General features: G+C 44.7%; 1 protein-coding gene across 1 annotated transcript in view; it reads left to right on the plus strand.

The window, feature by feature from the left end:
- The first annotated feature begins 17 nt into the window (after nucleotides 1-17).
- The window catches only part of ADRA1A (adrenoceptor alpha 1A), a 108,733-nt gene continuing 84,472 nt past the window's right edge, over nucleotides 18-24,278 (plus strand). The window contains exons 1-2 of the mRNA XM_040626481.1: nucleotides 18-259; nucleotides 1,512-3,060. Coding sequence (XP_040482415.1) covers nucleotides 2,178-3,060 — 883 coding nt within the window. The 5' untranslated portion in view covers nucleotides 18-259; nucleotides 1,512-2,177. The remainder of the gene's footprint in view (nucleotides 260-1,511; nucleotides 3,061-24,278) is intronic.

Consider the following 24,278-nt stretch of genomic DNA (forward strand, 5'->3'; position numbering starts at 1 on the left):
AGGGTGAATGTGGAGTTCCTGGTGGCTATTCGTTTTTTGTTGCTGTTTTTTTTTTCTTTTCCTATTTTCACTCTTTATTTTAAATTCTGCAGGTAAAGCGGTACTGAGCTGGGAGCTTAAAGACATCTGTGGTGGAGGGGTGAGTCAGCGGGTGCAGAACTAAGAACTGGTTCCTTGGTGAGACGGTCGCCTCTTCCCCCAGCGAGCAGGCTGCAGAGCTGCTCGTGGGACCGAACCTCCGGTCCGCTCCCAGCTCCAGGTGAGTGCGCGGCTGCGCGGGACGCAGGCGTCCAGCAGGGCCGGGTGGGTGAGGGCACATCTCCCTCCCTTCCCGGTGAGCCCGAACCCGCACTTTCTGCTTTTTTCACCCGCCTTGACACCAGCATTCCCACCCCACCCTGTTTCCCTTACGTATTCTAGAAAGTTACCTCCTAGTTAACAAGTGTGTTTTTCAGCCCGTATTAATCGCCCCGAGGTAGAGAAAAGAGGCTTTCTGCAGTTGCTTGCTTTTAGTACCACCTGTGAGCTCTTGAACTTATGATTTTTCACAATAGCCTTCGCCTCTAGGGTCCGGGCTCTGGGCCCGACCCCAGCCAGAGTCCTTAGAAAGCAAGATGGGTCCCCACTCCTCGCATTCCTGCCTGAGTTCCTATGGGTCGGCTCGCAGCCGTAGAAACCTAAGTTTCTCACACAGACCACGGCCCCCAGCCCAGAAAACCGAAGCGTCCCCTTTCCGCTTGATTTTTAAGCCTAACCAAATTCGCAGTGACCGCCACTTGCAAAGCCCCTTCTGCAGAGTAGCGCTTGCCCTCCCCACAGCTTCGCCTGCACCCGCGCAGCCCGTCCGGGTGTGGCTCAAGGCTCAAGCCTTCCGGCACCGCCGATCCTGCTGCTTGAAAAGTGCTCCTGGACCGACCTGGGTAGCGTTCAGCCCTCGGGCCCCGCCAGGCTCTGCTCGGGACCTGGCTCTCAAGCCGGTTTGGCTGATCGACAGACCGGCGGGCACCGCACACCCAAGTGTGAATTCCTCCGGCGTGAACGTGCGCGTGGCACTGGCGGGCCTGAGGTCCCCGGGTCGCTGCGGTTCCCTCTCCCAGGCCGCCCCCTCCAGGTGGCTGCGAAGCAACCTGTTCAAATGGCAACCGCCAGTTTTCACCGACTCGGATCTGCGCGGCACACACAAGCCAGCCGCAGTCCCGCCTAGCGAGCTTCGCGGGGTTTAATTTCGCTGTGCGGCCGCTCGTAATTGGCCGCTGCAGCTTGGGGTTTGTTTGCTTCGGATCTTGGAGCCGGCCAGAGGCTGCGGGCCGCGCGCCAGGGCAGGTTCTCCGCGGCCGGGGCACTGCGCGCGGTCCGCTCGCGCGCCGCCTGTGCTGCGGCAGGGCACGCCACTCCGGGACCGCAGAGTCGGCGGGGCTCCCAGCCACCGCCCACGGTCCGTCGAGCCGGCTTTGGCCTCGCTCCCCGGGGCGCCTGGTATATACTCCGCCTTTCTCTTTGCGCTCTTTCAGGAAGACGCAAGCAAACAACGCCCGGCAAACGCCTCGGTCCTGGCCAATGTTTCATACCCACTTCCCCCGGCCTGCGCGCGGAGAAGCTGGATCTAGCAAGAGTCCACCGCGGGTCAGTCACCCTTGGGTAACTGCGGGCCGGCAGAAGCGCCCAGATGCCAGAGGTGCCCGCTTTTGAGAGTCGACGGCAAAGCGGTACTTGATTGTGGTTTGCGGGGAGACTGGCGCTGGACTGTTGAATTCCAGATTACGTGCAGAATGCTGCATCTTCTAACCAGGACGGATCAGACAGTACGCAAAAGTGGGCCCCTGTAATTCTGCGACCGCATTTTCCAACGTGCCTCCTCGAGCTTCGCGCCAAGCCTCGGGTAGGAAAGGGAGTTAGGGCCGGAGGCCAGCGCAACGGGTGGGTAGGGTCCGTGGGTAGCCCCGCGCGCCCCTGGCCATGTCGCCTTTAACGCCCTGCCCCTTTGCGTGGCTTTCTGAGGGTTTGCACGGCAGGCCGGGGTTGCTTCCCACCCGCGCGCTATCTCTCACCCCCAGCTAACCCCAGCGGGCAAGGCTCCCCTGAGCCGAGACCTTTTGACTCTGCTCCCTCGCTTCCGCCTCCGCCCTCGCCCGGGGGTGGCTCTCGAGAGCCGGACCTCGCCGGCCCCGGCTGGGACCATGGTGTTTCTCTCTGGAAATGCCTCCGACAGTTCCAACTGCACCCACCCGCCGGCACCGGTGAACATATCCAAGGCCATTCTGCTCGGGGTGATCTTGGGGGGCCTCATCATTTTCGGCGTGCTGGGCAACATCCTCGTGATCCTCTCCGTGGCCTGCCACCGGCATCTGCACTCGGTCACTCACTACTACATCGTCAACCTGGCGGTGGCCGACCTCCTGCTCACCTCCACCGTGCTGCCCTTCTCAGCTATCTTCGAGATCCTGGGCTACTGGGCCTTTGGCAGAGTCTTCTGCAATATCTGGGCGGCGGTGGACGTCCTGTGCTGCACCGCGTCCATCATGGGACTCTGCATCATCTCCATCGACCGCTATATAGGTGTGAGCTACCCGCTGCGCTACCCCACCATCGTCACCCAGAAGAGGGGTCTCATGGCTCTGCTCTGTGTCTGGGCTCTCTCCCTCGTCATCTCCATTGGGCCTCTCTTTGGCTGGAGGCAGCCGGCCCCGGAGGACGAGACCATCTGCCAGATCACCGAGGAGCCGGGCTACGTGCTCTTCTCCGCGCTGGGCTCCTTCTACGTGCCACTGACCATCATCCTGGTCATGTACTGCCGGGTCTACGTTGTGGCCAAGAGGGAAAGCAGGGGCCTCAAGTCTGGCCTCAAGACCGACAAGTCGGACTCGGAGCAGGTGACGCTCCGCATCCATCGGAAAAATGTCCCAGTAGGAGGCACCGGTGTGTCCAGCGCCAAGAACAAGACGCACTTCTCCGTGAGGCTCCTCAAGTTTTCCCGGGAGAAGAAAGCGGCCAAAACACTGGGCATCGTGGTCGGCTGCTTCGTCCTCTGCTGGCTGCCTTTTTTCTTAGTGATGCCCATTGGTAAGTCTTTAAACACCCGACCTTGGTATTTAGGGATCTCCATTCTGTTACCCTCTGCTACCCCAGACTCGCAGTAAAGGTGGGGGACGGGGGAAAAAGGATCTGCATTTCAAAGAGCAAAGCCGGTGTGGGGGCAGTTAGGAAAATGCTCCCTTGTGGAAAAGTGCATTTTAGTTCCCTTTCTTCTCGCAGTCTCATTTATATTACTATGTCCTAGGGCACTTTTTCAACTACTGTAAAGTGGCTTCCAACAGATTAATTGGTCTCCTTAATAAGAACGTCAACTTTTCTTAATGCCTTTAAGCATGCGTTTAATTTAAATAGATCCCTCTTCTTTGGAGTCTCAGAGTCTCCAGCACACACTTAGGCAGGGCTGTGGAATGCCACTTTCACCTCTGCTGCTATGGGCTGCAAATTCTCTTGGCCTAAAAATAAGCACCATACTTATTCTGAACAAATGTGTAATTTTATTATTAGATTAGATTATTCCTAAGGGTTAGTCATAATGGTCTGCTTATGTTCTATATCTGTGTTAATTTTATTTTCTGGATTCAGTATGGAAGAAAGTGTGGCCAGCCACTGACAAGAAAAAAAAAAAGGTGATTTTTATGTCCAAACGAATTTAAGCTTTAGAAAATTCAACATAATGTTTCCAATAAGTAAATACTTTCCTCTTTATTTTAATAGTATAAAACAAACAGTACTCTTACCCAAGATCATTCTGGAAGTTGCAGATGACACTGTTTGAAAATAATACAGTACTGTTACAAATCCGATTTTTGCAAATGCCATATTAGCTATTGTCAAAGCTAATTAGCTCATTGTAAGTATCAGCAAGCTGATCCACTTGGAATAGTCATCTATCTCTGAAAGGCCTTCATGAGATCCCAAAATGGTTGTTTTCTATTTTTAGTTTGTGAGCTCAAATATAGACCCACATATTGGTTGTCCACTAACTCTATTAAACAACAAAATTATGATAAAAATTAATAAAAGTTCGTTTCTGGCCCTTTAGAGCCAAATTTAAGTGACATGCATTTAAAGTACTTTAATTTGCAACTCTGTGTCATAATAGCAGCTATTAGTTTTTGAGGGCCAACTCAAAATTAGTTTGTCCAGGCTCTTTATTTCACTCATCCTCTCCACAACTCAGTGAGGAATACATTATTATTCTGAAATCCCAAGTGGGGGGAAGAGAGTCTTCAGGTTTTAGAGCTTTGCTAATACCATAGCCACCAGCCACATGTGGCTTTTTAATGCGAATTAAAATTAAAGATAATTAATATCCAGTCCCTCATTCCCACTAGCCAAAGTTCAAGTGCTCAATAGCCACACATGGCCAGTGGCTACTATTGGGGACAGCAGAGACACTGAGCATTTTCATCGTTGCAGAAATTTCTATCTAACGGGGCTGCTTGAGAGGCCCTTCTGAGGCTACTAGCTGGCTTCCCATTGTGCCTGCCCATCATTACTGCTGACTCCGTTCCTGGAAGTACATCACAGCTTTAAATTTATTTAAATAATGCTCTACCTGAGCCACTGCTTCCCTGTCTTTCTGCATCTCATCTCTTACTTCCTCCTGAAGTTGATTCGTGCATCCCTGTGCTCAGCAAGTATATAGTGAGCACTTGTTCTAGACACATAGTCTGAACAAGGCAGCAAACTCCTTGCCAGTAAAATGTTTGCATTCTTTTAGGGAAGATAGACAAACAAATATATACACCTTAAGAAGTCAAGGATTACTAAGCATTATAATAAAAGTAAACAGGATAAGAGGATAGAGATTTATAGGGCAATGGGGTGGGTGGTGAGAGGAGTTCTCTCTGAAGAGGAGATATTAGAGCAGAGACCTAACTGAAGTGAGGAGCAAACCTTGCCAAGTCTGGAAGGGCCTTTTGGGCAGAGGGACGGCAAATCCAGAGATAGGAAAGAGCCTGACCTGTTCAAGGCAGAACAAAGAGGTCAGCGTGGCTGAACTACAGAGAATGCATGGGCAGGCAAGTTCGAAAACGGGTTGTGAAGATGCACTAGGTCAGAGCGATGTGGGTCTTTTAGGCCTGAGTGGAATTTGCGTATTATTCCAATTGCAATGGGAAGCCATCCAATCAGACAGGTTTAGGAGGGGAGTGGCTTGTTTTATATTTTTAAAGGATCACTCTGGTTGCTGCGTGGAGAGTGGCCTATGTGGGGGGATGACTGGGGAAGCAGGTAGACCGGTTGGGAAGCTGTTAGAGCAGCCAAGGTTGGAAAGGTCGTGATGCCTAGCACTTGGGTGAAACGGTGGGGTGGTGAGAAGTGATCACATTCAGCTCTCATTTCACTGGTAGAGCTGACAAGTTTGGGCACAGGGTATGAGAAAAGAAGAGAGGAATTAAAGATGACTTCCGGGTCTGGGGCCTAAACACCAGGGTAAACAGTAGTACATTTGGCTGAAACTGGGAAAACTAGAGGATGATGGGGTTGTTAGGGGCTGGCAGGAGTGGGAAGCACAAGTGTTTCTTTTTTGTAGCCACTCTGAGAAGTGCCTATTCAACATCTAAGTAGAGATGCCAAGTGGCAACTAGATATGTGAGTTCGGAGCTAGGAGGGGCAGCTGGGTTACCATGTAAACTGGGGACACATCAACATATTTAAAGCCACAGAAGTGGACGGATCTACAAGGAGGGGCATATGGAGAGAAAAGAGAGATAAGAACTGAATCTGGGGCATTCTGGTATTTGAGGGCTGGGAAGAGGAGGAGAACCAACTAGCAGAAGAAGTTGAGAAAGAGCGGCCAGGGAGTTAGGAGGAAAACCAGGAGACTGCGTTGTTCTCAAAGCCGAATGGAAATGTTTTGAGAAGGCAAGAGTATTCAGCTGTGTCACAGGCAGCTGCTCGGCCCAGTCAGAGGAGGGCTGGGAATCAGGATTGGACTTGGCCATGTGGAGGTCCTTGGTGATAAGAGGACATCCGCTGAGGATAATAGTCTCAGTGGAGTGAGGGAGACAAAAGCCTGACTGTGTGCTTCCTAGAGAAAATGAAAGATGAAGAAGTGGGAACAGTGAAAAGAGACAACTCTTGGGAAAGGTTTTCCTAGATGAGCAGGGAAACAGAGGATAGCTGGAAGGATCTAGAAAGAATTTCCTAAGGTCGGAGATAGGATACCATGTTTATATTCTGACGGAACAGTGGAATAGAGTTGCTGATGGTATAGGTGAGGTAGGAGGTGGGATTCAGTGCCCAAGTGGAGTGCTGGGAAGTGAGGGAGAAGCCAGGGTCTATAAGCACAGAAGCCGCAGATATGGAGGAGGAGAGGTAATCATCTCTTCGGAATATATTTATGCCCTCAACCTAATAAAAAGCAAGATCGTCAGCTACAAGTGAGGGAGGAATAGAAAATGATGTTGGTTTGAGGAGCAAAGGAAGATGTGAAATATTACCCTTCGAGGCGAGAGAGTAAATAGATTATGGAAATTTAGTAGAGTCACCAGAAAGTCCTAAGGACATATTTGAGATTTATAGTCATAAGTTGAAAGTAAGAACTGTCAAGAAGGTTGTGTGTGACTCCCTAACAGCTAAGAGGCTGAGGATTACGGGGAACGTTGATGATGACTGGTCATACGTAGGAACCACAGTAAAGACATATGGTTATGCAGGGACATAAACTGGAACAGATTAGGAGTCTTACAGATTCAGATGGTAGACAAAGGGGAACTCTGGTTTAACCATGGCCTACCTCTTAGATCTGCTCTCCTGGGGAATTAGTAACATTGAGGTGAAAGGTTACAGCGGCAGGAAGTTGTGGTAAGACAGGAGCACCCAGAATCGCTGGGCCTCCTTTAAATCCTAATAATGCAGTGCGGCAGGAGGGAAGTTGAAAACGTACTGTTGGCAGTCTGACCAGGCTGCTCAGTAGGCAAAAGGTCCCCAAACCTACCAGGATCTGTGGTTCACAGTTTCTTCATGCCACCAAATGAACAAGAGACTATTTCTTCCGGGATTTATTGACTGTATAATAAGTACCAGGCACTGAGTTAGAACAAAAATATGAATAAAGCACATTCCCTGCCCTCAAGGGCGTCACAATCTAGTTAAGGAAACAAATTAGGAACAGTTATCACAAGCTTATGAAGTAGTATTAGAAGTGCAAAGGAATATCACAGTTCACTGTGTCTGGAGGTCACTGTGGAAACTTCTAGAAGTACCAGTGTTGACTGAGCAGGGACTTGAAGCCTACACTACTTCTCGGGGCCATCAGTGAGATGTTACTTGTTTTTAGTAACTGTCTTAAGTACATTTTTCATGCAAAATGTGAACAGAAGAATAAATATGCCATTATATTACATACACACCAGACAGAAGCTCTTAAGTATGACAAGTACTCTCTCGGGATGAAGAGATTATCAGCCTGAGCTAGGCTGTCAGAAAACAGTGAGATTAGAAACTAAGCCAGGCAGGGATGCGTGTGGTATAGAAAGCTGAGAAGCAAAGCACCCACACGTGTAGGAACCGGCCCAGGATAGTGAGTGAGCACTCTGTCATGGCCGAAGGCCGCCCCTCTACCCTGTGAGAGGGCTCCTCGCCGCCCCCACGCTTCCCTCCTCCCCGCTCCTCCCATCAAAGCCGGGATGACTGCAGGCCTGAATGGTGTGATTGCTAGTAGAAATCTGACTTGCCCACTCTCAAGTCTTGTTTTCTTTTGGCATCCTCAGCGTTTGGTGGAAAGTCAGACCCCTTGTAGGGAGGGGTGTCACCTCTGAGGCTGTTACCAGTCATTGATATCTTGGAGTGAATGTTTTGAAAAGCCGGGTTTTGATCATGGAGCTGAAGAGGGAGAAGAGGAAAGTGTGTGTGCCTTCAGCATGTGAAAAAAGGAGGGGTGAAAAATGTGTCTCGGGGGGAGCTCCAGGGCCTAAGGGGTGTGCATCACCTTTGCTTATTTCATCCTTTGGTCTAGAGCCTTCCAGTTCCAGAGTCATTGCGATGGGTGGGAAAAGTGGTGGTCTGAGATTGAAAGCTAGGCTTTCTTTTTCATAAAATAGGACGTGTTATACAGATCGACTGCCTGGCACAGAGCCTAGCAGAGAGTAAATGGCCATAAATGCGAATTTTATCAGCATGTATGTGACTTGCAGACCATTACTGACATAGGTAATGTGTAGATGCTGTTGGAGGTCTGAGAAAGAGAACATCAGAAAGAAACGGATGAAGGGGGCAACATTTACTGAACGCATCGGAGTGTGTCTGAACTCAGGTTCTCTGATTGCAGTACAAAATTGGCATTATTATTGGACCTAGTCATTGCTGTTAACTCTGAGTCAAAGGAGGTAGCCTTGGGCTGAGCTGTGGCTCCTGTGGATATAGAATATTTGATATTTATGTTAAAATTAAAAAGATAGCAGACCATGCAGTAGTGAGGAGGGAGAATGTGTTTTAAAATGGGGTGTTTGAGGGAAGGCAGAGCTGGCAAGGGGCTTATCGGGTAGAAGCAGGGGGACAAAGAATGATTCATTCATTCAGCAAAGTTTCATTGAGCATCTACTATGTGCCAGAAAGCTAGGGAAACGTTGGAGAAAAAGACAAGAAAAAAATCCCTACCCTAATGGAGCTGGAACTCCGCACAATGAAATGCATAGCAGAGTTTCAGATGGGGATGTGAGAGACATGGCAAGAAAGAAGGGCAAGTGCAGGTAATGCCATATAAATGACATATAATGACTCTGATTCTTATGGATGCCCCAAATAACCAGACATTTGGTTGCTTTGCTACAGACACAAAGGGATCAGGCCCCTGATTCTTAACGGAGAAGGTTGACCTCTTAGAGGTAATGGTGTGAAGATAATTTAAGAGCCGTTATGATTTTAAGATAGGAGGCCAGTTTCTCAGTTACGCTGGCTGTACCACAAACTATCCCAAAACATAGTGGCCTAAAGCAACAACTGTTTTATAACTTATGATTCTGTGGGGCAGGGATGAGTCAAGGCCCAGTGCATCTGACCACTGAGGCTGGATCTCAGAATTGGTGGCCTCTCTCCTCCATTGGTGTAGACCATCTTTCTTGCTTGCTTGCTTTCAAGATTTAAGTATTTATTTTAGAGAGAGTGAGAGCATGAGCATGAGCAAGGGGAGAAGTAGAGGGAGACAGAAAGGGAAAGAGAATCTTCAGCACACTCCCTGAGGAGTGCAGAGCCCCCCACGGTACTCGATCCCGCAACCCGGAGATAATGACCTGAGCGGAAGCCAAGAGTCCGATGCTTAAGTGACTGAGCCACCCAGGCACCCCTAGACGCTGCCAGGCCTTTGAAGAGCTGGGCCCAGACCTGTCCCAATGTCACTGCTGTCCCATGCTGCAGTGAAAGCAAGCCACAAGGCCCATGTAGGTGCAAGGGGGAAGGACATAGTTTGATGTCCTGATGGGCGAGTGGCAGACACACAGACGGAGGGAGGACTATTCTGACCATATTGTGGCACATCTACCTCCCAAGCATATCAGATTCTCTTTATCTGCTAGTTATTTATTGAGGACTTCCGGTATGCTGGACTTTATGCCACGCACCAAGTAAAAAGAGTCTGGGTCCTCGCCTTCCTGCAGGCTTCTAATCTCTTTGGATCAGATAATGTCTGATTAAAATATACAAACTGTGTAGCGTGAAGAGGATGTAGGTGGTGCCTTGAAAACATAAACTGTGGATAAGAAAGACCCTGAGCAGGGAGGGCAGAAAAGGCTTGCTGCAAAGGTGGGCTTGACCTTTGAGCCAAGATGCACAGGATGGGGAGATGTTCGGTGGCGGAAAGAGTGAGGAGGGGAACAGAATGAGCAAGTACTCCAACAAGGTTAGCCAGATGTCCATGAGGATTTTCCAGACAACTGGCGGGGCCAGAACTGAAGGTCTATGAAATAGCTGGTGACAAATGAAGCTGGAGAGAGAGGAGCCAGGCCAACGATGCATTTAGAGCCATTTTATGAGTTTTTGACCAGGAACAAGGGTGATGTGACCAAGCCTATATTTCGACTGTCAAAGGCTTCGTGGAAAGAGGACTGTGGACAGGCCAGTGGGAGATCTTTAACCGGACAGGTGAGAGATGTGCTGCCAAGTACGATCCTTCTAACCTGTGGTGGCAAAGAGTTATTTCCGTGAGCTGCTACATGGTTCCGAAATGCCTCTTTGTCATTGCCTCCAGAGCAGATTTATGAGGAAACCTTTCTCTGATCACAAATAGTATAAGCAGACTTGGCTTTAAATTAATTCTGGCTCTTTCCACGAGACGAAACTGTCAATGAAGATTTACCGTCATATTCCAAAGAATGTGCTGCAGGCTCAGAAAACATCTAGAATGAGTTCCAACAATGCTTTGAGCAAGAGCTGACTCTTTCAAATCAGGCTACAGACAGGCAAGTCATTACTTTGAAGGAGACAGCACTTAAGGACGAAGGCATTGCTGTGTTTTGTTGCCTCGTGGTTTCACACCGGTTGGGAGGACCTACCTTCCTTGTCCAGCAGGTTCGCTGTATTTTAGCGCTATTTGGTTTGCCAGCTGGACGTTTGCATCGTGGCTCCTCATTTTTAAATTGCATATTTCTTTGCTATTTGAAAAATTTCCCCCTGTATTCTTATTAGTCATTTATATTTCGTCTTTTGTAATGTAAAATTGCTTGTCTGTGCATTTTGGCCGCTTTTTATAAACCCATTTATTTTTATTTCTTTTCTATTTGTAAGCTCATTTTATACATTGAAGATATTAATCACTTATTTATAGTATATACTGGGTTGCCAGTTTTTTTCTCATGCTATAATCAGATGTTGCTGAGAAAATGTAGCTTCTTTATTTTCCAGAAAGCGATGTGATCTTTTTCATGAACTCCTTGGAAATAGACACACACACACACACACTCACACACACAGTTAGTCAAATCCAATAAGCTCAGCCTGATCCCATCATTTAAGCAGCGTCTTTATAAACTTAGCCTCTTTGAAGTAACACAAGCCTTTCAGATTTGCCCGCTACGTTTTTGACCAGGTCCAGGGGCTCACACGATCTCTTGGGTTTGTGGGTAGGAAATTAGGACCCTTGGCTACCCCTAAGTGTGAATTTTAGTGTCCTGCTTTGGGGAGGGTGGTGTAGTCTAATGACTAAACACTAGTTCCCAGACCATGCTTTTGTCTCCTGATGAGTTGAGGCTGTTTGTTGTGGGCCCCTTGTCCCACCTGATGACCCAGCTCCACACAGTCCTCCCTGGGACTTCAGACCCTCAAGGTTTGCCTGTGACTCCGTCCGTTCCTGGCTGGGGAGATAACTGCTCTGTTGCCATTGGCCAGGAAGTCACTTTGTCCCTAGAGCTCCCCTGATCACTTCTTGCTCCTGAGCTAAAATCCTCAGCAATGTTTCACCCCTGTCTCAAGGCATGGAGAGCCCCATGGGTTCCTTCCACACCACACACACTACACAACACCATATACACCACACCCCACAGACCATACCACACCACACACATCACACCACGCCATATCACACACACTACACCACACCACACTACACACACCACACCCACCACATACACCATGCCACACCACACACACCACACTATACCACACCACACACATCACACCACACCATATCACACACACCACACTACACACACCACACCCACCACATACACCATACCACACCACACACTACTACACTCCACACACCATAACCCACACACACCACACCACGCTACACATACCACACACACCTACTGCACCACACACACCACACATACCGTACTGCACCATACCATACCACTCACACACCACACACACCACACCACACAACGCCATACCACACACACTACACCACACTACACTACACACACCACACATACCACATACACCATACCACACCACACACACCACATCCTACACACCACACCCCACACACCATACCACACGCACCACACCACGCCACACCGTATCACACACACTATACCACACCACGCTACACACACCCCACACACCGTACCACACACACACCACACCACACCATACCACACCACACACATCACACCACACCGTATCACACACACCACACCACACCATACTACACACACCACACTATACCACACACACCACACCATACCACACACACCACACCACACCATAGATACCACACATACCACACTATGCCACACACGCCACACAGACCATGCACACTATACCACTACACACATCATAAACACCACACCACACAGGCATGTTGACCGCATTTGCTCTCTGCCCAGCCGTGCTGGCTGTAACTTTCATGATGCAGTAACTGTCATGTGGCATCTCCAAGATCCCCAGAATGGAGAGTGGGAAAAATCACCTTCACTCCCACCTTTATCTTAAATGCCTTGAGGTCCTTATTGAGAGGAGCTCAGAACAAACACCCAGATGCCTCTTTCCACCACCTCCTTCCCCATTTCCCCCCACAGTCCACCTGTAGAAGGTAAATGGGGAAGACATTTGGTTCCATTTTTTGGCTAAATGGGACATCTCTCTGAATCTTGTCCTCCTCCTTCCCAGGGTGGTGTTCACCTTCTGTGAAATGGCAAATGGATTGCAGACAGAGAGACAGAGAGGTTTACTAAAAAAGGAATAAAGATGAGGAGTATTTAATATAATTCTTGCACATATTTAGCAACTATGCTTCCATTGGGTTTTTTCACATTTTGTTGTTTTTGTGTTTTTTGCAAATATATGGGCATTTACCATTTTTATATAGTCACATATTTTAATCTATTTTTTTATGAATTGTGCCTTCCCAGGGATGCTTGGAAAGATGCCAGTCAAATAACCTCTATTTTCCCCCAGTTCTTTTAGGACATCATTTGTAATCTATCTGGAATTTATTTTTGTATTTTGGTAGGTGATGTCTAACCATATCTATTTTGAAATGGTTAGCCAGATAGTCTTAAAAGATTTAGTGAATAATCTATCCTTTCCTGTCCTATTTTGAAAACCACCTTTGTTATATTAAAAAGAATCTTGAGACTCCCGCTTCTGTTCCATAATTTACATCTCTCTGCTCAAGCATTGGTGCGACACTATTTTATTTTTTTCACTTAAAAATTTTTATTCTTTTTTTATTGTAGTATGATCGACATATAATATATTCATATCATATTTATATGTAATAGTTATATAATATTTGTAATATAAATATAATACAACATATTATATTTATATTTTGTGCATAATATGTATAATAATATATTAGAATATAATATAATAAATATATATATTTCAGATGTACATCATAGTGATTTGACATTTCTATACATTATTTTAATTATTGTGGTTTCATAATACATTTTAACATTTTCTGGTTTAAGGTCCCTGGATGAAAATTCTTTTTCAAAATTATCTTGCACATATCTTGCCCATCCTTGCACATTCATTTTTCCAGAAAAACCCTGTCCTCCACTGACCCGCACCACACACAGATCCTGTCACATGTTAATCATACATTTTTAGGATGTATATATTAATTTGAAAAGTGACATCTTTATCATGCCAAGTCCTCCTGTTAAGACATATGACATGTTGCTCATTCATTTCCTTAACTGCTTTTGAACTATTGTTTACACTGTACTTTTCATCACACTTAACTAATGTGTCCTAGAAAACTATTACAGTAGTGGATTTGGGAAATGCTACTTGGGTGGTTCAACATTACGTATGGCACTCATTGTTGGTTTTAGATCAATACACTTCATCATATCAAGGCAGTATCTTTCTATAGTTTATAGAACATCTTATCAAAACTGAATTTTTAATTTTACCGGGTGTTCCTTTTTTGCTACCCATCACTCTCCACTTTTTTCATTGACACTGAGGTCTGATAAATTTTATTTCATAACATTAACCTGTCCGTGTATTCTTGGAATAAATTCTATCTTGATCAGTGGCATTATTCTTTTTTATTCTACTGTGTTATACCGAATGTCTTATTTCTGGATTTTATCTGTATTTCTATGTAAAGTGAACGTATTGTTTTATTTTATTGTGCTGTTTTTGTTACATTTTGGTACCAAGTTTATGTTAACATCATAAAGCCAACTGTGACACTTTTCATTTTTTTCTACAATCTCTAACAGTTTAAATAGCATAAGAATTATGTGTTCTTTGAAGGTTTGAAAGGACTTGCCCATAAAACATTTGGGCACAGCTCCTTTTATGGATGCAATTCTTGGAGACTGGTTTCTATTTCTTCCATGGATAGTGGTCTATTCTGATTGTCAGATTTGATAATCTTTGTTTTCTTATTTTCCATTTTCCTTCTCATTGAGGCTTAACATTTTTGTATAGAATTCTACAGGAAATTCTTTAATTTTTCATTTCTATTCTATCTTTCTCATTTCCCACATCATGCGCTTCTGTTTTCTTTTTTCTGCCTTCACCGAGATATCCTGGAAGATTGTCTTACTATTTTTTTCAAGGAACCCTAGTCCTGGATGTATTGATTGTTTGAATCTGTTTTCCAGTGCAATAATTTAATCGTTAGAAATTTCTTTCTTTTTCTTTTTCTGGTTATATTTTGCCCTTTTTAAAATTACCTTGCACAGAATGTCGGTTTCATGTATTTTAATTCTTTCTTGTCAAAGATTCAAAACAGTCAAAGCTGTACATTTTCTTTCAAGCAAACTTGAGCTCCTTGCCCTTTGTTTTGCGAAGCAGTGCTCTCATTTAGTTGCTCCATCTTTCCCCTTTTAATGTTCCCTTTGTCCTGTGCAGACAGAAGAAGATTCATTGCGATGTTCTTATTGTTTGTTAATTTGAAAATAATTGGTGTCTTAAATCCCCCACTTTTAAAAATCAATTTCAGATTTACTACATTGTGGTCAGAAAATGTGCACTAAGTAATTTCTAGCTTATGGAATTTATTGAGGTTTTCTTTATGACTTAATAGATGATCAATAATTAGCATATTTAATAGATTTCATATTTAATAGGTACTTGTTAACTAAACTTTAATAGTGGAATTTTTAAGACCTTCCTAATTTACCATTCTATATCTTTATCCATTATCTACTTTGTCAAATATTGAGAGAGGTATGGTTAAATCTTCCCACAGCTACTGGAAATAATTCTCCAGTTATTCTTAAATTTTTAACAGGTTTGCTTTATATATGTTGGTGCAGTTGCTTGATACTTAAAAGACTGAGTCGATAATATCTTTCATTAAAGATAGACTTTTTGTCCGATTTATTTTTCCTTGATGTGCACATTTAAAAAAATTAATACTGTAATCTTTAATATGATTTTGTTTGCATTTGCCAACATACCTTTGCCTGTCTTTTTATGTACCAGCTTGTGTATCTTGTATCACATAGATTTTTTTATAGTATAAGCGTCTGATCTGGGTATTTGTCTCTCAGTAAGAATTTAACTAATTTCCAGTGATTGTAACAGATATATTTAGTTTGGTGTTTGCCTTCTTGCTTTATGCTTTCTGGCTTTATGCTTCCTTCCTTTTCTTTGTTTTCTGTCTCTTGCAAATTGGACCATTTATTTTCTTTGCTTTTTAATTCTGCAATGTTTTGGAAAGGTTGTCTCCTATTTTTATTTCTACAAGAAGTTCGTTAGAGCTTTTCTTTTCTCTCTCTCTCTCTCTCTCTCTCTTTTAGAGCTTTTCAAAAGCATTTTTTTAACCTTTGGTTCTTTCCTACCACAACTTCTATCAGTACCTTTGCCCATGTAAGGGAAGCCAAGTTAAGCATGCTTGGATTTTCTTTTCTTCTTGAAACTCACATCTTTGGGTTAATAGAATTTCACATTTAAATTTAGATTATTGCTATTAAATGATTGCATTATCTACCCTGCTTTTGTGTCTTTCTATAATTTAATTTAGTAATACTAATTGTCCTCTTATTATATACTGTGATTTACTCACTCACAAGCTCGGGATTTTGCTTTGTCTACCATGTGTAACTCTGGCCTGGTTTTGTAAATAAAGTTTTATTGGAACACAACCGTGCCCATTGGCTTACAAATCCCCCATGCCTGCTTCCATGCTATGGTGGCGGCAGACTTGAAGAGTTGCTACAGAGCCTGCATGGTTCATAAGGTTTAAAATATTTACTATTACACTAAAGCAGAGTATAACACCAAATAAAATCTTTCAGTGAAGACTTAAGCAAAACACATTTTCTAAGCCCTTACATGCTTGCGCCTAAACACACAGACAGCAGCTTCTCTGAGTAAGGAACTTGAATTATATACATATATTTTTTTTATTTCAAAATACTGTCATTACTCCTTTGTTTCATGGTATTTAACACTTTATAAATGACTTGAGGTCAACTTGACTATTGTTTGTTTTGTTTTGTGTTTTTTTTGTCAAGTATTCTCTTTGTATATGTATATATTTTCTAGCCAAGATGTTGATAGAATTTTTTTTTCCAGTCAAATTAAAAAAAAGTCTCCTGGAAATTGCTGGTTTAGGGGCAATTTTCATTGCTATTGCCTGGAACCCACTGCAGATTTTTTTGTCCTGAATTTAAAGATAACTTCTTCAGTGCTCACTTTCCTCTGCTTCACTCTTTCCCTCGGAATTCGTTGTAGCTATGTTTTGGATCTCTTATATCGTCCTCCTTTTCCTTTTGCTTTTTCCCCCTCATATTAGTCATCCTTTCAACTGTCTTCCTCTGGCTTCCGGTCAAGTTTCTCACATTTGTGTTCCATTTTACCTAGTTAGTGTTAGTAATGCCCAGTCTCCTCCACATTCTCTCTGCCCTCCTCCATTTTATTGGCACATTGTTCTCTCGCCATTCTTGCCTATACTCATTTTATAAACCCAGCAGCTCCTTCTGTCCCATTGCAATACAGCTTAGAGATTTTCTTCCATAGTACTGTCTGAAAGGGGGGCTTTCGCTCTGACTTCTCAGATCCACCTCATCTGCTGAACAGCTGAATCTTTTCATGTGAACAGTAATCCTTCCCTTTTTGTTCAACCTCATTAAGGATGACCTGGTAGTAAAATATGAAGTGGGCTCTGGTTGGAACTGGGTGGGTCCCTGTGCCCATCTTTCAGACCCAGATTAAGGGGAGAAGGAAAAGAATTGTCTTTATTGTAGTTTAAGTTTGCCAGGGTACAGACCAGTCTATCCACAGGGAGCTAAGAAGGAGGTGAAAGGAAAAGGTTTCAGTTTTATGCAGCAGTTTGTTTGTCCTGTTTGCTTGGCACAGAGGGTACGGTGGCATCTTTTCCTTGTGGCATGACAAGGAAATCTGGGATCTCTCTGGGATCCATGTCCCTGAGATCCCGCCTTACTTGTCTGCAGACCTTGCTTAGGAAGAGCGAGGGGCTTCCCACCCTGTGGGAACCTCAGCATTGTACTCTTCTCAGAAGCTTGAGGACAGTTGAGATTTGTCTTTGAAGAGCTATCCCTGAGTCTGCTTGTGTTTTCAGAATCATTATTCAAAGCCCCTGGCAGCGTCACTGAGCAGCAACTGGGAGACATCTTACCTTTACCCTCTTCCTGAGATAAACTGAGGACTTATCAGTCCTTCATTCAGGCTGTTTGTGACCAACCTGTAGTTTCCAGGAATTTCTCAGAGGTTCTGGCTCATGGATGTTGCCCTTCCCTCATGTCTTTTAGCAGTGATGTAAAATGTCATCGATGTGTATTCTTTGAGAGTTACTAAGAACTTAGGGGATGAGGAAGTTCAGCTTGACCTTGACTGACGTCGCCTCCTTGGCTTAGGTACCTCTCTCACTGATATCAGCATGTGAAGCAGAAATGAGAATAACCCGATGGGTGACCATTTCCTTTGGCACCATGGAAGCTTGTGGTTCCAGACGAGGCAGGTAGAGGAAGATTCCTATGGGGCTGGACAGTGGCAGAACCCCTGGATAGTCCCATAAGCTGAGCCTTCTCTTGTGGCCCTGACCATATGAGGTTTAGATGGAATAATGGGAAGAGTTAACAAGTCTCTTCCTAGAGAAAGAGATGAAGTAATTTTACGTAGCTGATGTGATAGACAGTTCTCTTAGTCAATTCAAGCTGCTGTAACAGGATACCACAGACTGGGTGTCTTAAACAACATACAGTTATTTCTTACAGTTTTAGAAGCTGGGAAGTTCAAGACCAGGGTGCAGCGGGGTCAGGGGCTTGGCCCTCCTCCTGGTTCACTGATGGCCAGTGTCTCACTGTGTCCTCACGTGGCAGAGTGTGGACAAGCTCTGGTCCCTTCTTCTCCTCACAGGGGCACTAATCCCCTCATGGGGGGCCCCACCCTCATGGCCTCATCTAACCCAGATCACCTCCCAAAGGTCCCACCTCCAGAGACTTTCACACTGGGGTTAGGGCTTTGACATATGAATCTGGAGGAGGACACAAACTTTCAGTCCACAGCAGTGGTGCTTATGTGCCACTAATTACATCAGTTTAATTCCCAGAACAAGCCTGTACGGTAGAAGTTGTGTGCTCATGGAGGGAAGCAGAAACTGAGGCACAGCAGACGTGGAGTAACATCTTGCTGCAGCTGCTTGGCTGCCTTCCCCTGGAAGAGAGGAAAGTGGTCTGGTCCTGCATTAAAAGTCTGGGTTTCGGCTCCTCATTGGCAGAAAAGAGGTCTCGTGTGGGGCCGGTGGCGGTCAAACTTCTCAGCTTCAGAACTTCTTGTTCACATGAAATCAAATGAAACTCCACCTTCAAATAAAGTACTCAGAAAGCCCAAGATAGGAAACAGACAAAAGTGGCGCTGTGCGGGGTGAAGCAGCCAGGGGACCGGGGTCCTGGGTCCCCAGCCTTGCCTCCCTGGCAGCAGCTGCTGAAGGGGGAGGGGCGTCTAGAGCACAGGTTGCTCTCTGTGCTAATGTTGTCTGATTCCAGACTGAGAAGAGGTTATCAAAGAAGGTTCTGGAAGGAGTTAGGTCCACATTTTCAAAGGAGAAGGAGGGAAAGTTGACAAAGGGCACATCAGCTGTCATTACTCTGGAATGCTGGCAGAGCCGTAGTCTTTGCCCAAAAAGGGTTTGAAAAGGGAACGTTGCACTCTAACTTTCTTTCTTTCTTTTTTTTTTTTTTTTGTGCTATCCACATTTAGCTTATTGCCAGGGCATGTAGTTGCCAGTGAGAAACCTGCTGTTTACAAGTTGATCACGTAGTTGATCCCTTATAACAAGAGAGGTTTTTGGAAGCTTCTTTGCAATCAACAACCGTGCTGTGTTTTGGTTTTTTTTTTTTAATGATTTCACTGTCGTTAGGAGATAACTAAAGACGATCTCAGCAGTGGATTCTTTTAAAGGAGACTCTCTGGGAGAAGGTAAAATCCCCATCCTGAAGAAGTCATAATGGTAGTTCTCAACCAGGGGTGACTTTGCTCCCTGGGGACATCTGACATCATGTGGAGGCAATTTCAGTTGTCACAGTGTCCCAGTCGGGCTGGGAGGCACCGTTGGCATCTAGTGGGTAGGGGCCGGGGATGCTGCTAAACCTGTCGCAGTGCCCAAGACAGCCCCACCACGTGGCGGTATCCAGCCCAAAATGACAATAGTGACAAGGCGGAGGAACTCTGCTTTCTATTCCTGGAATTCCTAAAATCTGTCCACATCTTTCAAAAAGCACAACACCCATTTTAATTATCATGCAGATTCGTTTTACTGTGTTTCCAACATCCTGGCTAGTCATTCCAAAAAACCTCTAAGGTTTCCAGATGCCTTAAGGTCCCTCAAGAGCTAATAATTGTCTACCCACTATTTTTGAGGTAAAATTCACGTAACATAAAATTCACCATTTTAATCATTTTACAGTGTATAATTCAGTAACATTTAGTACATTGACAGTAATGTGCAACCGTCACCAGTACATGCTTCCAAAACATTTTCACCCCAAAACGAAGCCCTGTACCTATTAGCAGTCACTCCTCATTTCCCCTGTCCCAAACCACTGGCAACTGCCAATCTGCTTTACTCTGTGTGGTTTTACTTTGCATTTCCTTCACAACTAACTATGCTAAACATCTTTTCATGTACCTGCTGGCCATTTGCATATATTCTTTAAAGCAATTTCTGTTCAAGTCCTTTGCCCATTTCTAAATTGTCTTTTTATTGTTGAGTTGTAGGATTTCTTTATAGATTCGAGATACTAGACCCTTATCAGATAATAAGATTTGCAAATATTTTCTCACATTCTGTCTGTGGGTTGTCCTTTCACTTTCTTGCGAGTGTCCTTTGATACACAGATGTCTTTCATTTTTATGGAGTCCAATCTATCTACTTTTTCTTTTGTTGCTTACGTTTTTGGTGTGATACCTAAGAAAACTTTCCTAACCCAAGGTCACAGAGACTTACCACTCTGCTTTCTTCTAACAGCTTTTAGTTTTAGTTCTTACAGTTAGGCTTTGGACCCATTTTTATTTAATTTTTGTATTTGGTGTGAGGTAAGGATCCAATGTCATTCCTTGTGTATGTGGAAATCCAACTGCCCAAGACCCACTTGTTGAAGAGACTATTTTTTCCCTCACACCCTTGTCAAAATTCAATTAACAATTGATATTTGACTCTTTTCTGGACTCTTAATTCTCTTCCATACACTTTACATGTCTATTATTCTAATGCCAGTACCGCACTGTTTTGATTACTGTAGCTTTGTAGTAAGTTTTGAAATTGCTACCCACCATTTTTTACATTTCCTAAAGCTTAATGGACTCTTTCAAAAAGACTACCTCTTTTTTAAAGAACTACATAGAATAGTACAGGTACACAATTTCTTTGGAATTCCTAAGTTCAAAAACTCTGAAGATGCAAAGTTCTACGTTACTAATTTAGGGCCAAAAACTTAACCTGATCAGAATTCATTTGGGAGAAAACCCAATCTGCACTCACGTGAATCTATACATTTTTATGAGATCTGTGAAAATCTAGATTTCAGAATATAGAACATATTTTATAGATTTTATATAGATTTTATATTCACATATTAAGTTGCAGAAAGATTATGTGTTTGCTTGTGGAGTGCTGTTCCACACCTGACGGTGGTGGTGTCTGGTGTACAATATACAGCCTGTATGATCTTTATCCAATCTGAAAAATCCTGAATTCCAAAACTCACCTACTCCAAAGTTTTTGGAAAAGGAATAGGAGACCTGTCTGCTTCTATTAGGGCAACCCTGGTTACCAATCTCATGATGCTCAGAACTCTGATGATGTTCTGTCTTTGTTTAGAAGAACAGGAAGAGAAACAAATAATCACATGTTTTACGTGACTGACATTTATGGCACAACCGATCTGTGTTAGTCAATGAGTTAGGCATTTTATCTACTCAGTCTCATTTACAGTTTTTCAAAGCATAGGTTCTGTGGGGAAAAATAACAAAGCGACCCTTGGCAGTGAAAAGTTGGGAGTGGTTTTTCTGAGCCTCTTTCTATTAGCAGGAGGAAGTGAAAAGAGAGGCTTTGTCCGGAATTCAAGGTCCTTCTTAGCTCCTTTGGGTGGGAAACCAAGGACTGGTTTCCTCCTCCTGTTGGGTAGCCTCCGTCTGCTCTGGCCTCTGTATGAGGACTGCTTTTTTCCCTTTCACAGTTGCATTCTGCCTCATCATTCCTGAGAGGAGCAGACCTGCCCTGATTCCCTCTCACCTCTGCATGGCTCTGTGCAACCATCATGGGCTGTTTGTGATTTCCAGATGATTCTTTTCCTTCAGATTAGTTGACACAGTCTGGAATTTTGTACTTTCAGGAGTTGTTCTGGTTTAAATGTTGCCCTTCTAGATCATTCTCTAAAATGAAAATGGCTAGGTCATCCATGACGTACATCCATTCTGTGTCTGGTACATCCAATTCTATATCCTTAGCCCCTTGTTCAAGTGTTGTTTTATTTAACTTTGTAGTTCCTTTGTAAAGTTACAATGAGGTATTTTTATCCTTATTTTACCTGCCCAAGAAATGAGTCTCATAAAAGTTAAATTGTTTATCCAGTGACACCAAATTAGTAAGTAACAGATGTTTGTCATGATTTTACCTCTGTATTCTATAGCATAACTTCCTCAATAGACACACATTGATTGGGGCACCCAGGTGGCTCAGTCAGTTAAGCGTCTGCCTTTGGCTCAGGTCATGATCCCAGGGTCCTGGGATCAAGCCCCGCATCGGGCTTCCTGCTCAGTGAGGAGTCTGCTTCTGCCTCTCTTTCTTTCTGTGTTCTCTCTCTCTCTGTCCTGCTCTTTCTCAAGTAAATAAATAAAATCTCAAAAAAAAAAAAAAAGCAATGGTGTGGCATAAGAAGCATTAACCATGGCCACCATCTCGAGGAGACAATAGAAAATTTTACACTCTGTACCGTGACCTGTCATAATTAGCTCGTATGATTTCCGGGAAGAAGGGAAGAAGTAGGCATATGAGAGAACTGAAGCAGGGAAAGGCGAGGGCAAATAGAAGGAGGAGCAGAGAGGGAAGGGGAACAGGGAGTAAATTATTAACAACGTGGGTTTAATGTTCACTGACTTCTCGGGTGGTTTCATGTCTAGTTCCTATCCTGAACCTGCTGATGAGTCCAGAAGTGTTTATGAAGCACTAAACATCTACCACATGTTCAGTTCTGAGCAAAGTCTGGTGGAGGTTATTGAAGAAAACAACTCACTGCCTTGTGGTCTGATTGGGTAGAAAAGGATAATACCCCTGAAACAATAGTTACCAGGACAAGATGACATTCTTATAAATGTCCTAGCAATTCACGGGCGTGGTGTGTCCGGCAGGGCTTGGGAATCTCTGAATTTCCAGAGAAATGGAAAGTGGAGGGAGGGAGTCTTCAGCTGGATCTTGAAAGGTAGGATTTGAAAAGCCAAGTTTGAAGGCAGGAGTGAGCATGGTATGTCTGTGCGCTAGGGAGTTGATCCGCCTGGAAATGGTGGTTGCGTGTGCGTGTGCGCACACGTTCGTGCGTGCATGCAGAGAGAACCGTGGACGACAGCAGGACCAGGCTCGATGGCAACACATTCTCCTGCATGGTTTTCTTGAAAACCAGACAAGGATTTGGGCCTTGAAGCAAGAGAATTCGGGGAGGCCCTGTGAGTTTGAGGCAAATAAGCACTATGGTGGAGCAGCGCCGAGTCAAATTTGATCAGCAGTGATGGCCAATGTGTTGAAGCGAGAGACCCATCTGACTCTGTGGGTTTGAATGTGGACCTGAACGGGGAGTGGCCATGAGACACAGGGGTGACCGGGGGTGATGCAGAGGGGGATACTTCCAGGTCGAGTCAGTGGGAACCAGAGGTTGCCTATGAAGAATTAGACTGGGATCAACAACAGGTAGCATTTGAGGGTTTTTTCTAAATATTTATTGGTTTATTTTATAGAGAGAGCATGCCCCAGGTGGGGGGAAGGGAGGAGAGGCAGAAGGAGAGGGAGAGAGAGAATCCCAAGCAAGCAGACTCCCCGGGCTCGATCTCAGGACCCTGAGCTGAAACCCAAGAGTCAGAGGTTTAGTAGACTAAGCCACCCAGGTGTCCCTGGAGCATTTGAGCTTTGAGTGTGGACAGAGATGCCAGGAGGAAGAACACGTTCTGGAAGGCCTTTAGCTGTGACTATATTCCACCTGAAATCATGGTGTTTATCCAGTTCAGTAGATGCAAGCCACATGTAGTGAATTAAATGTGAGTTAGATTCATGGAAATAAGACAGAATTATGAATTCAGTTCCTCATTCAGGCTAACCACATTTCAAGTGCTCATTAGCTACATATGATGAATGATTACCCTCCCGGACAGGGCAGGCACAGAACCGTTTCCATCATCTCAGAATGTCCAGTTGCACCGGCGGACTGATGCAGAGGTCAGTGGTGAACATCCGAGTTTGGGTGAGGGGGCAGTTCTTGAAACAGGAACAAGGAACCTGTCATGCTAAGTTAGGGGGTCGTCCAGCAAGAACGAGGGCCTAGGGCTGAATTTTAGGACATGTATGAAGTTGGGAAAAAGAGGCAGAAGGAGAACAAACGAACATTGCCTGGGGTTTTGGAAAAGTGGAAGACTCAGCATAGCATAAAATCCTGGCAACAGAAAGGGAGAAAATGTCAGTGAGGAGGGAGTGGTGCCAATGTCAGATGCTGCAGAAAAGTCACGGAGAAAGAGCCAGAAAAAAAAATTGTGTTTAGTAATCTGAGGTTGTTGGTGACCTATGAAACTTGATGGAGGGTGAGGCAGAGACATCCTCAAATAGGAGCGCCACCAGCTTCCTCTGAGACTGCGGCGGAAGTTTGGGGCCTGGAAACAGAGTT

This window comes from Ursus maritimus, unplaced genomic scaffold (genome assembly GCF_017311325.1).
Source record: "Ursus maritimus isolate PB19 unplaced genomic scaffold, ASM1731132v1 scaffold_11, whole genome shotgun sequence".
Lineage (NCBI taxonomy): Eukaryota > Metazoa > Chordata > Mammalia > Carnivora > Ursidae > Ursus > Ursus maritimus.